This window comes from Trifolium pratense, linkage group LG4, assembly GCF_020283565.1.
Source record: "Trifolium pratense cultivar HEN17-A07 linkage group LG4, ARS_RC_1.1, whole genome shotgun sequence".
Classification (NCBI taxonomy): domain Eukaryota; kingdom Viridiplantae; phylum Streptophyta; class Magnoliopsida; order Fabales; family Fabaceae; genus Trifolium; species Trifolium pratense.
This window is the reverse complement of record NC_060062.1, coordinates 6,172,056-6,185,364: the sequence shown is the minus strand read 5'-3', so window position 1 is coordinate 6,185,364 and position 13,309 is coordinate 6,172,056. Positions and strand designations below refer to the sequence as shown.

Genomic DNA, 13,309 nt, shown 5'->3' with positions numbered 1-13,309 from the left:
CTATTTATTTCCGACATATTTTTATAAACTATTTATTTTTAACGGTGTATACTTTTACACTCTCAGTTCTAAAATTTCAACCATAGCTTACACTAAATTAATATATTAGATTTATAGGTTTCCTTTATCTAAAGTTCATTTCTAAGAAAATAATTACTTAAACATTCTCACACTTTAGAGAAACTAACATGATATTGTATACTCATTGAATATATTATTTTCACAAATTATTATTAAAATGTAACTAAATGATCAAATTAATTTTTAAAAAATACTAAAATTAATAATATAAAGAAAATACTAGTTTATAAAATTTGGGGTGTTACATTACTACCCCTCTTAAAAAAATTTCGTCCTCGAAATTTGTAATAAAGAAATTTATGACAACTATCTTATAGTTAGACAAATTTAGTTACTTCGAATTATATAATTAATAGCATATGTACATGATCTCCTTACCCAAAAATAATAATAATAAAGATAGATACTTCTTTAAGAATTCATTTGATAAATATAATAGACTTAACTTTTAATATATCATGTTCCTATGATTTTCTATAGCCTTGCTAAAATTACAATCAAAACTCAAAAATTTCTTTTATACACATTTAAAATCTAAACTCACCCCAAAAATATCAAACTTCAAGTACAGCTCTACCTACCTAGTAAACTTATCATAAAAAATTTTGACTTCACTATTTCTAGTCTACTATTAATAATCTTTAAAAAATCATTTATCTTAACACTAAAATCATATTATCATTACCGTTCTTGACATTGAATATTAGCGACCATAGTACTATTTACTATTCTTAACATTAGATATAGGTCTTTCAAACATCATAATCAAAACTTAACTATCACTATTCTCTATACTACTTATAAAATTCATTCCTATAAGTTCAACTTCCATAACTAATTTTTTGAATTCACATTTATCTTCAAAAATTTATGTATTTATATCTTAACTACATTTCTAAATCTTAGCAATTTTCTAATCTACAAATAAAGTTCCTAGTCCAATCACTATACTTTTAACTTTCTTATCTCAGTTATATAAAGCTAAAGTTTCAAACTTAGATGCCACACAAGTTCATTCCACACTTGCAAAATTAATCACAATTCTATGTATTGAAAATTTCTAATATCTAAATCAAAATTCATAATCCGATCAATATTTTTCAGAGTCCAACTTCTTTTTTTTTTTTCTTTTCCTAAACTCGGTATATATAATCTAAGAATCGATAAATCCAAAAAATAATCTCCCTTCCACTAATAAAATCCAACTGAAGGTATAACAATTTATGTATAGGCTGAGATGTTTTTCCTATATACCACCCAAACTCTTTCTATACCATTAAAATTATATCAAAAGACTAGTCATGCTTATACTATAATTCTATCTTGGTAGAAACTAAAGTTTCATCCAAAACTAAAATAAAGATTCTTCTTCTAAGAAGTTCATAGGATTAATATATACCTACTATATCTTCTCCACTATTCCAAAGTGAACCACTCAACTAAACCACAACACCATTTCGATATTAAAACCTCCACTTATATTGTTTCACTCTCCTCAAAACTTATTATTTACTATATCATTATCTGAAGCTCAAGTCTTCATACTTACTTAGATATCTTCCCTTAACCATACTATCCAATAGAAATTCTTTTGTCAACTATAGTTCTTACAACTAACTCTAAATCTACTCACTTTTTCTTAAAAAAAATTAAATCTACCCATACTTTTTCTTTTGAAAGATAATCTATTTATATTTGCAGCAAGTGTGTGCTATATTTTCCAACTAAAAGTATTCAATCATATTCTTAATAACTAAAATTAAACTTTCTAAAATACACCACAATCAAATATCTCAAACTCATCGTTAAATATATTTTATTTTCACTTATCAAAATAATCATATTTCATCAATTCTAAAATTTACTCTAGTAGTCTTGTATTGGTTCATCCTATAGAACTAGTTTGTTTCACATAACTTACTCCAATGTAAAATTGACCATAGACACACTCTTCCAATTTTAACATAATTAACCTTAACCATGAGTCTTAATTTATTTATTTTCTTAAAATTTTGAAACAACACAATTTTATTTATAATAATTCTTACATAACTACAATAAATGCCTATAATAGGGGAAAGACAACAAGAACAAAAATTATGCAAGCATAGCATGACCAACAAAACATAGCAAAACCAATACACCATACTAGAAACCAAAACAATCAATTTGTACTTACCTAACCACAAAAATGCAGCAACGCGGCAGTTAGCCTAATAACTAAAAAAAAAAAACATAAGGAATCCTATACCATCAAAACAAAGACTAGCAAAGCAAAATCTCATGTCCCTAAAATTTTACCTTAACAAACTATTACTTAAATTTCTTTAGGATTTACTATGATTTTTTTTTTCTTATCGTAATACCATTTCTAAAAATTGGCATCCGCGCTAAAGTCTACTAAATTCCATGCTCACATATTATTCGACTAGCCATAAGCTAACACAATGTTACATATTCTTGAACTACATAATCACCTACATATATGACCATTGATTCTCTTAGTGAAGTAAAATTTCAATCCATAAGACTCTCAAACAAGCAAGACCTTACCATACTCTAAGTCTATCATAACATTATCATAATTATTAGTCATATAAAACTAATGTTTTCCTAAACATTCTAAGATATTTATATGATTCTCTATTATTACTCACTCTCTATGATCTAATTATGCATATAGAAAAATCATTAGATCCCATTATTATCTATTTATTTATACTAGTCAACCAACTATATTCTCAATAATTTAAAGTATCAAAATCTTTCAATGTAGTTCCTTAGTCTACTTAGAAAAAGAAAATTGACTAACCATCAGGAGTTCTACTCATTCTGACATATATCCATGTTGTCATCATCTGCACTAAAATGACTCACAAAATTTCCATTACGATTAGACCATCCTTATACCCCATATACAAACTTAGAATGAAAACACTTTTATCTTAACTACAATTAATCCAACAAGTTCGAACAAAGATCACACCACAAAAGCAAACAAAGATCACATAACAAAAGCAAACATAGATGACACAACAAAAGCATCATGAACCTATTCCCCAAAGACTCCCGAAAGACTCGACCAGCTCTGATACCACTAATTGTAACACCCCCTTTTCAGAGACTGAAAAGAAGAGCGTCACAGTTCTCTACCCAAATTTAAATGCTTAAATACAAGCAAATAAAATTATGCTGGTTTATTTTTCTTAAAAAGAAAGTAATAAGTGAGAAATGTACTCTAATATATGAGTATTATTTTTTTGTTTCTTTAAGTAATTTCAAAATACACTTTATTTAAATCGAAGGTAAGCCCCTAAATAATATGCATCACTTATATCAAACAATCATCAAGTAATTTTGCTCAAAGAATTTTCAAATATAAAACATTTCCATTTCACATAAGTGTCTTACAATTTTTCAATATGAAATAATAAAAGATAAATTCCTACAAAAGACTCTAACCCACAAACAATCATGAGCTGGTCAAACACTAAAGATGCATGTCATCTAGAGAGTACCCCAATGACGTCATCAATACATATCAAAGAGATCTTTCTCTTCGGAATGCAAAAATAAAACTAGACCACCAATCAGATACCTCACGTTCATTATTTTAATGTCTCTCACAATGCCATTTTCCTTTCCTCAATGAACTTCAACTTGAGGTCTTAATATCCTGCACTAACTATTGTAAGGGGTGAATCACTCGTACACAAGTTACCATCGTGATGATGTCACAAGGCTACAGATAATATTATACAAGTATATACATTTAATTAACTAGTATATATACATACCTGAGTATCTAATCATGTATTTACATCAAATAGAATCAAGTAGTCAAATAGTCACGTATAGTCAAATAGTCACAAAAATATGAATTGCACAAAACATTATATCAATATCACAATTCAACAATTAGTCAAAAACAAAGATAATCAAATATATCCAATATATCAAATATATCAAACATCGAAATTTAATCATTTAAAATGTATATAAAATCCAATCATAATTCTTCACTCAAAGTTAGTCTTCTAACTTGGTTAGTATTATCTTTATTCAACCTACTCCATGGAGACCTCTATTATGAGCGTAAGGCCGTTTCAACTGCCATAACATGGTCGTTTGCAAATCAACATATATCAAATATGTCTCAACCATTCTGGCCCGAGCGCTACACCTTATTATAGATAGTCCTGCACAGTCAGGTTTCACCACGTCGGGTTATATGATTTCCTCCAGTCAGAGTGGCTATCTCTGACTATTGGTAGGAGTTCAAAACGCCGGTGATCCCCATTAGGTCTTGAGGCGACCACGCCGAACCTATCCTCAGTCTTACATACATTATAGTACTGTAAGAAACACCCTGTTTTGCTCTTCACCTATCAAAGGTGATTAATTATTTAACTCTTCAACTTAATTTGTCTTTGTCAATATCTAACTTAGACATATTAATCCTCAAAACTCACCATACAACTTATGAGATCACCTCAAACTTTCACCATAAACACTCAAGCACATGAACATTTTAAAAATCATATATTGCAGAAGATTTATTCACATAAACTCAAACCAAATCAATCACTCATCATTTTGCATTTTGCATATACCTTAATGAATTTAAATTACTATAAAGTACACAACACCCCTAATTATAACTAATAATATAAATATACAAGTAACACATTTCTTGTGCTCATCGAAACTTATTATTAGCGATTCCCCTTACCTCGAAGCTTTCCAAATTAGCTTCAGCGATCACCTTCTTCTATGATACCTATTCACTTATAGAAACAAGTGTCTCTTAACTAACTATAATTGTAATTACAAGTCTAACATCATTAAAGTGTTAAAGTAAATTATTCAAGAACAAGAAGCCGACATTGTAATATTAACAAGAACAATATTGCATGACAAGAAAATCGCATGGCATTTCTAATCATGTATATGGCTTCAGATCATTTAAACAAACACTTTCCACCCATCATAATACTAATCTAAATGTTTAGAAGGATATGGTGCTGTTACCATGTTTTCGATTTCTATCTTTGATTTTATTTTATTTCTAAACAATTAAGTAAATGAATGTTGTTTAGTTAAAACTTAGGGAATTATTATAGAGTAGTGACCGAGCCCAATATCAAAACAAAGCCAAATAAAGATAAACAACCAGTAACTAACTAGTATATTGAATAAGTACACCCTGTTTTTGAAAGAAAATGACTTTTAGCTTCATTGATTTAATTGTCTAAGCTAAAAACTGCTAGAAATAGAACACTAATGACATAACCAACATGTGAATAAGTGACATGAATGTTTTAGAAGTTTTAGAAAGAAGGAACAAAAGAACCTAAACTTGAAAGTTATTGAAATTAAAGTAATAGAAAGTTTTAAAGTGAATGAAAAAGACTAATTTTTTAAAAGGACAAACAAACAAAATAAAAGAATTTAAGAAGAAGGAAGAGTTTCGGACCTTAACATTCCTGCCTTCTTTTGAGAGTGATAGTTGTGTGGGTTTGATAAAAGGTTAATGTTCTATTTATAGGTTCATGCTTCTACCTCTCCATGGTAAATATTAGATCCACGTTTTCACTTTCATTTTGTGAGGAACAAAGGGGCCACATTGATTTCATAGGTGTAGTTCTTATCATAAAATTAAATGCATGCTTATCTCTTAATTACTCTTATTTTAATCGTTCATTTTATTTTATTTTTCATTTTTATTTTTAATAGAAATGATAAAATTAAGGACATTATCCAAACTTACATATTTTTGTGATCTCAAAAATATTTTTCTTAAATTCATAGTCTAGAGAAAATATTAATTAGCAGCCTACACAAGATAAATATACTATCAAAGCACACATAAAATAATTCGGGAATAAACTATTTATTTCCGACATATTTTTATAAACTATTTATTTTTAACGGTGTATACTTTTACACTCTCAGTTCTAAAATTTCAACCATAGCTTACACTAAATTAATATATTAGATTTATAGGTTTCCTTTATCTAAAGTTCATTTCTAAGAAAATAATTACTTAAACATTCTCACACTTTAGAGAAACTAACATGATATTGTATACTCATTGAATATATTATTTTCACAAATTATTATTAAAATGTAACTAAATGATCAAATTAATTTTTAAAAAATACTAAAATTAATAATATAAAGAAAATACTAGTTTATAAAATTTGGGGTGTTACATAGTCCAATCAGAGTTTGCAAGGAATCTATCTATTCTAGATTTGATGAACTGGTCTCCTTGTTGTCTATTGTTCCAAGTGAAGATGTCTCCCTTAAATCCCAAATCCTGCAAGTCACAAAAATTTAGAGTTGATCTGAATAAAGAAGTGAGATTATTATCCAAAGGGTTTCCCTCGAATTTTTCCCCACTGCTGAGGATTAAATTGAAATCACCAAATAGGAGCCACTTATTGTTAGTAGTATTATTAGAGAGATTTTTAATAAGATCACAAGTAAGGTGTTTATTATGGTGTTGAGGGTACCCATACACACCAGTTGCTCTCCAAATCATAGAATTTGAAAGGTTAGTAACTAAGACATCAATGTACTTAAAATCCATATCCTTAATATCAATTTGACAAGTACAATGATTCCACATAAGCAAGAGATACCCCCAGATTTTCCCCTCTCCCCGTTAAGAGTACAATCAATACCATAAGAGCTGTAAGTAGCAGCAAACTTAGCTTTAAAATTTTCCGAGAGATCATGCATTTTAGTTTCCATAAGGAAGAGGATGTCTGGCTGGTTGTATGCAATGAGGTTTTTCAAAGCTCGCACTGTCTTGGGGTTGCCAAGCCCCTGACAGTTCCAGGATAATACCTTCATGGCTTCTGGCTGGCCTGGAATTCAAGGCCTGCCATTATTTGAATTGTGTCTGTGCTGGTTGTTGGAGCCAACTTCAATCTCTTGGCTTGGTTGATTATTTCCCTCTCTGTTGTGCCATCTGTTATGGCCTGTTGAAAACCTCCAATCAGTTCTCCAATTTTTTTTCTGTCCATTGTCCTTATCTGTTTGTTTAAGTACCATATGTAAAGCATTTCCTTGTTCCTTAGCAGAGTCTTCAGTTCTATTTCGAAAACCAAGCATGAGGTTAAATCAGTTACCTTCTGGTCATGTTGTAGTTTGTTTAACTGGCTAAATTAAAGTTGGACATTGTAATAAGAAGTATTTGGATTTGAAATTCATCTGGTTAGTCGTCCGACTCCTACTGGTTTGTTAAGTCAGATTTTCAAAACATTTGGTCGAAATCTTCATTTTAGCTATTTTGTGACTGCAATCAATTATATTCCTTGATTTCAAAGAGAAGCATTAATTTGTTTTCTCTGTTGGATTTCTATTTAATAATTTGGCTGGCTGGATTTAATGTATCTTCTTTTGAAACATGGGAAGATATTAGGGACATATTGAAGTTCTTTTTTTTTTTTTTTTGTGGTCTAGAACATATTGAAGTTCTTACATGCTAGTATAAATAATTGCCAAAATTGTATAAACAAACATTTGAAAAACTTGTGATGTTATGCCATATATTTATTGTGGCTTCGTTAATTAGCTTGTAAGTTTGTTTTGAATGATTAAGACGTAGTAGTAGATGCAATTATTATTTATTACATGTTCCACTCAACGATTGAATAATTATAGGCTTATAGCAAAGGATGGTATATATCTCCATTACCCAATCACGTGAAGGAACAAATGGCTTTAATTGCAGTAAAACGTACGGTATAAAAGAAGTGTTTATGATGGCACATCCCCTTTTAGTTTTACTGTGAGTGAGAAAGTGGTGGTTGGTTGTAGAAAAGGATTGCACTAGGTCAAGGCAATAAGATCCCATGATAAAAGAAAAGAGATTATAATGCCATAAGTGCGTTCTACCAACAATTTTCTTTAACCTTTGGCAGTGTAGTTAGTATCAATTCTATGGCTTTGATATATGGAATTTGAGCTTAAAAAATTACACGAATACGATTGAGAAGTTCCCTTTAGATAAACTTGTGGCTTAATAGCACTTATGATGGAGATGTTTGTTCCCTTCAGAAAAACTTATGGCTTATTTGTACTTTTACTGTGTCATTTAAAATGATTGTGCAAGTATGAGCTTTCAAGTGCTAATGGTGCAAATTAAGTTTTCTAAGTATTCCACTAAATGCATCTCATCGCTTCACTCTAGCATAATTATTTTTTTGTCAACTAGTCTATTGATCAGAATTTCATCTCTTAAAATAAATAAGCGGAATTTTGGGTTAGAAGAACTCTAGTCTTTGCATATTATAATGTCCTTATTAACTAAACTATGTTGACAAGCATACATTTTACAACCTGATTAGAAAAGAAAAATCAAAATTAAGAGCTAATGCAACAAACTACAAGAGATGACTTTTCTTAAAAAATTAGATTAACTTGCACACAAAAGAACATAATCTCATCATGGACCAGCAATATTTCCATAATAACAACCCAAAAGTATATAATATAATGATGTAATAATTTGAAGTTTTAAGCGTATAAATGTTTTTAAATTTTTCTTACATTATACTTCACTCTTTGTCTTTTTCATTCTTTCGGTTAGATAGTCTCTCTGTACTTTTTGGCGGGAAATGGACCCCACCATATTAAAAACAACTTATCTTTCTCATAAATACAACACCTTCCCATTCCTCTGTTTTTCATCACTCTCTGCAATTTCACATAAACCATTATTCTCTTCCTCTAACCTCCAAAACGGTGTCGTATCAATCACCACCATTATAACAAAAACACTAAACTTTTTTTTCTCTTAATATTAATATTAAAGGAAAAAATAACTCTTCAATGAAGTTATTTCTTCTTTGCTTTCATTTTTTCTTCAGTTTCACATTTTCTCTCTCATCCGATGGTCTAGCACTTCTCTCTCTGAAATCTGCTGTTGATCAATCCGGTGATGGTGTTTTCTCCGATTGGAACGGTGGAGATTCCTATCCCTGCGGTTGGTCGGGAATCTCCTGTGCTAATATCTCTGGTGTACCGGAGCCACGTGTTGTTGGAATCGCGCTTGCCGGAAAATCTCTCCGTGGTTATATTCCGTCGGAGCTTGGTACGCTTCGGTATCTTCGTCGTCTTAATCTTCATGATAATGATTTCTATGGTGTAGTTCCGGTTCAGCTGTTTAATGCTACTGCATTACATAGTATTTTTCTTCACCGGAATAATCTCTCCGGTCCGTTTCCGGCTTCCGTTTGTACTATTCCACGTCTTCAGAATCTTGACCTCTCTGACAATTCGTTATCCGGTAGCATTCCTAATGATGTCAAGAAATGTAAGCAGATTCAAAGGCTTATTTTAGCAAGGAACAAATTCTCTGGCGAGATTCCGGCCGGTGTATGGTCGGAACTCGATAATATCATCCAACTTGACCTCTCCGCCAATGATTTCAAAGGTTCAATCCCGGAAGATATTGGTGAACTTCATACCCTCTCTGGTACACTGAACCTCTCGTTCAACCACCTCTCCGGTAGGATTCCTAACTCACTCGGGAAATTGTCGGCCACCGTGAACTTTGATCTCCGAAACAACGACCTAATTGGCGAGATTCCCCAAACAGGAACATTTTCAAACCAGGGTCCAACTGCATTCCTCGGTAACAAAAACCTATGTGGACTTCCACTTAGAAAATCCTGCACAGGCTCAGACCGAGGATCAGGTTCCAATTCATCTTCTCGCGAAGACGAGCCTCGTAACAGCTCGAAAGGGTTGAGCCCTGGTTTGATTATTTTGATCTCAGCAGCCGATGTTGCTGGGGTCGCTCTTGTTGGACTTGTGATTGTGTATGTTTATTGGAAGAAAAAGGATGATGACAATGTGTGTAGTTGCATTGGGAAGAGAAGGTTTGATAATGAGGATGAGAATGGGAAAGAGAATGCTTGTACTTTGCTTCCATGTATGAATAATTTGAAGAATGAGGAAGACGGTGATGAGGGTGAAGTTGAGGTAGATGGAGGAGGGAAAGGGGAAGGTGAATTGGTGACAATTGATAAAGGTTTTAGGATTGAGCTTGATGAGCTTCTGAAGGCATCAGCATATGTGTTAGGGAAGAGTGCATTGGGGATTGTGTATAAGGTGGTGCTTGGAAATGGGATGCCTGTGGCTGTGAGGAGATTAGGGGAGGGTGGAGAAGAGAGGTATAAGGAGTTTGTGGCTGAGGTGCAAGTCATTGGGAAGGTGAAGCATCCTAATATTGTTAGGTTGAGAGCTTATTATTGGGCTCATGATGAAAAGCTTCTCATTAGTGATTTCATCTCCAATGGAAATTTGGGCAATGCACTTCGAGGTCAGTTCTTTAGGTTTCATAATTTTAACTTATTGCTTTCATTAGGTTTTTGCTCGTTGTCTTCGAATTGGATTCGAGGGTTTAACTTGCTTTACGCTTGAAAAAACTGCTATTAAATATGGTTGATGTGATTATATGTTCATAATTATATTCACAGTTCACACTTATAATTTGTAATGTATAGACAATGTTTTGAAAAATGGCATGCCATTGCAATCATGACGGTGACATCAAAGTTTTTTATATCTTCGTGATTACTTTGTGATTTCAATTGCGGCCGCCACATATATTGTATCTGACCAAATTGTATACAAAAAATTTACAACTACACCCTGATTGCTATTTTTTTCTTTCTTTGGTAATAAATGGCTATTTATATATTTCATTAGTAATTCTAGGACAATTATTACATATGAATAAAAAGTAAACGAGCAAACGAGTCACTTTATTTTAAAGTTGTCTACCTAATCAAAAGAGTGGGGGTGAACACTCTATTTTTCTTATGAATTTTACAAACAAACAAAATTGTTCTTATTTTAGAAAACGACTTTAGATGCGAATAAAGTCACAGTTTCACTCTTCCATGTCATTTCTATTCTCAAAGTACAATGCTGATTGAGTTTTCAATATTTGTTTTCTTCATTGTAAAGACTCCTGAGTACTCTTGGATTTTCAGGATAATAGTACATTTAAACTAGCTTCCTTTAAACTGTGCACGTTGTGCTACTTTTGTGCCTTTTCGATCAGACAAAAACCTGGGTTTCGTAGTGAAAAGGGGTACTTTTCTTTCATGTTTTATTTCATCTTAATTCTTATAGTTTATACTTTCTTCAATAAGAAGCATTTAGTCTCTACAAGCTTCACAACATCTTAAATTGACTTGGACCCCACTATATTTGTTTTCATACTCCTTCCCTTTACTTTCACTCCACCTATGTCTCACACTTAATCATATATCAAAAGAAAATATTGAACTCAGCATACATTCTCATAATCTGCTTATTCCTACTAGATGTTATGACCCTTCAACTAGTACTAATTGTGTATAACAATTTTACTTAAAAACAACTTAATCTTTTGAGACACAATTTTGTCTTTAAGGAAGTCATTTCTGACTAGCAAATATCGTGGCACACTGTTGGTTGTTGTCGCACAATATAAAACTCGTAACATTGTTGCAGTTTCATAAGTAATTATAGAAGGAGAGACAAAATAAACTTGATCGCAAATATAACAACTTCCTTATAAAAAAAAGAAGCAAAGTTGTGTTTGTCATTCGCGACTTAATAATAATAAAAAAAATGTAGTGTAAGCAATTGGTGGTATTCAGAACTTCGTTTTCACAACAAATTTAAATTTTGAATTAGTTTGATAAATTGATTGAGTTTTTGCACTAATTTGGTAAAAATAAATCTAGTTTAGTGCTACTAATGGTTTAGTTAATCCTATTTGATTATATGTACAGGGAGAAATGGTCAACCATCTTCTAACCTTTCATGGTCAACAAGGTTAAGAATTGCTAAAGGAATAGCAAGAGGCTTATCCTATCTTCATGAATTTAGTCCAAGGAAATTTGTCCATGGTGACATAAAACCGACAAACATCCTACTTGATAATGACTTACAACCCTACATTTCTGATTTCGGTCTTAACCGACTAATCAGCATCACAGGCAACAACCCTTCAACTGGTGGATTCATGGGTGGCGCTTTACCTTATTACGTGATGAAATCGTCACACAAAGAAAACAAAACAAATAATAGGTTGTCATTAGATAATGGTCGTGGTGGTAACAATTACAAAGCCCCCGAGGCTCGTGTACCTGGTTGTAGACCAACACAAAAATGGGATGTATATTCATTAGGTGTTGTTTTGCTTGAGTTGTTAACAGGGAAATCTACAGAATCTTCTCCCACATCGGCGTCATCATCGGCTTCTGTTGAAGTTTCTGATTTGGTAAGGTGGGTTAGAAATGGTTTTGATCAAGAAAGTCCATTATCTGAAATGGTTGATCCTTCATTGTTACAAGAAGTTCGTGCTAAGAAAGAGGTGTTGGCTGTGTTTCATGTTGCACTTGCTTGTACTGAAGGTGATCCCGAGGTTAGGCCTAGAATGAAAACTGTCTTCGAAAATCTTGAAAAAATCGGTAGGTAGTATCTGAATTGAACATGTGCTTGCTCTAATTAAGTGTATGTTTGGCAAAATCACGGTGTACCATCGTCTTTGAGGCTTCAATAAAATTCCAGTACCTCTATGATTTTGTCATACTCATCGTCAATCCAGAGATGCGGTAGGGCTATGCGGCTAGCTATCTTGATACAAAAGAAAAGAAGCTTCGATCTCAACAGCATTTTTGCGGCAATTAACAATCAGAAGATTTTGTGCTAGGCAAATATATGGGACTGCAAAATGCAAATCTTTTCTTTCTATCTTTGGATTAATTTAGTCACTTGTGTTTTGTAAGTTGTGTAAATTTTGGAGAGTTGTAATTATCTTTGTCTCATTTAATTCTACCCTCATTTTAATCTTGTTTAGTGAAATTTCAGCAAAATCGCTTGACATGTTATTTAAAATTTGTGTCTAATCTCATTTCATAATTATTCTATTAAATTCTCTAATTAGTAATGTATACATAAGTTTCATTGTAAATCTTCCTTAAGTTGACAAGGTTGATTATCTGTCACCTTGCATGAGAGTTTAATCTTCCACATTTGGCTAACCAATCCGCACATTTGTTGCCTTCTCTTAAAGTGTGCTTTAAGAAAATCAGCTACGGTAGAAAGATGAGTTTCCTTATACGAGACGATACTATGCACTCTTTTCCTCCCAAATTTCCATTCCCTCCAAAATTCTGTATAGGAGAAACCCTTAGAGTTAAGGAAACTTGCA

General features: G+C 32.0%; 1 protein-coding gene across 1 annotated transcript; it reads left to right on the top strand.

The window, feature by feature from the left end:
- The first annotated feature begins 8,759 nt into the window (after positions 1–8,759).
- LOC123924530 (receptor protein kinase-like protein ZAR1) lies at positions 8,760–12,960 on the top strand. The gene is made up of 2 exons (XM_045977458.1): positions 8,760–10,420; positions 11,886–12,960. Exons 1-2 carry the CDS (start codon positions 8,926–8,928, stop codon positions 12,572–12,574), a joined length of 2,184 nt encoding a protein of 727 aa, XP_045833414.1. The 5' UTR covers positions 8,760–8,925; the 3' UTR covers positions 12,575–12,960.
- Positions 12,961–13,309: the final 349 nt, after the last annotated feature.

Bases quoted from the DNA above. Each gene is read 5' to 3' on its own strand.
- LOC123924530 (XM_045977458.1), top strand. From the start codon at position 8,926: ATGAAGTTATTTCTTCTTTGCTTTCATTTTTTCTTCAGTTTCACATTT. The intron at 10,421-11,885 runs GTCAGTTCTTTA...TTATATGTACAG, and splicing joins TTTGGGCAATGCACTTCGAG to GGAGAAATGGTCAACCATCT.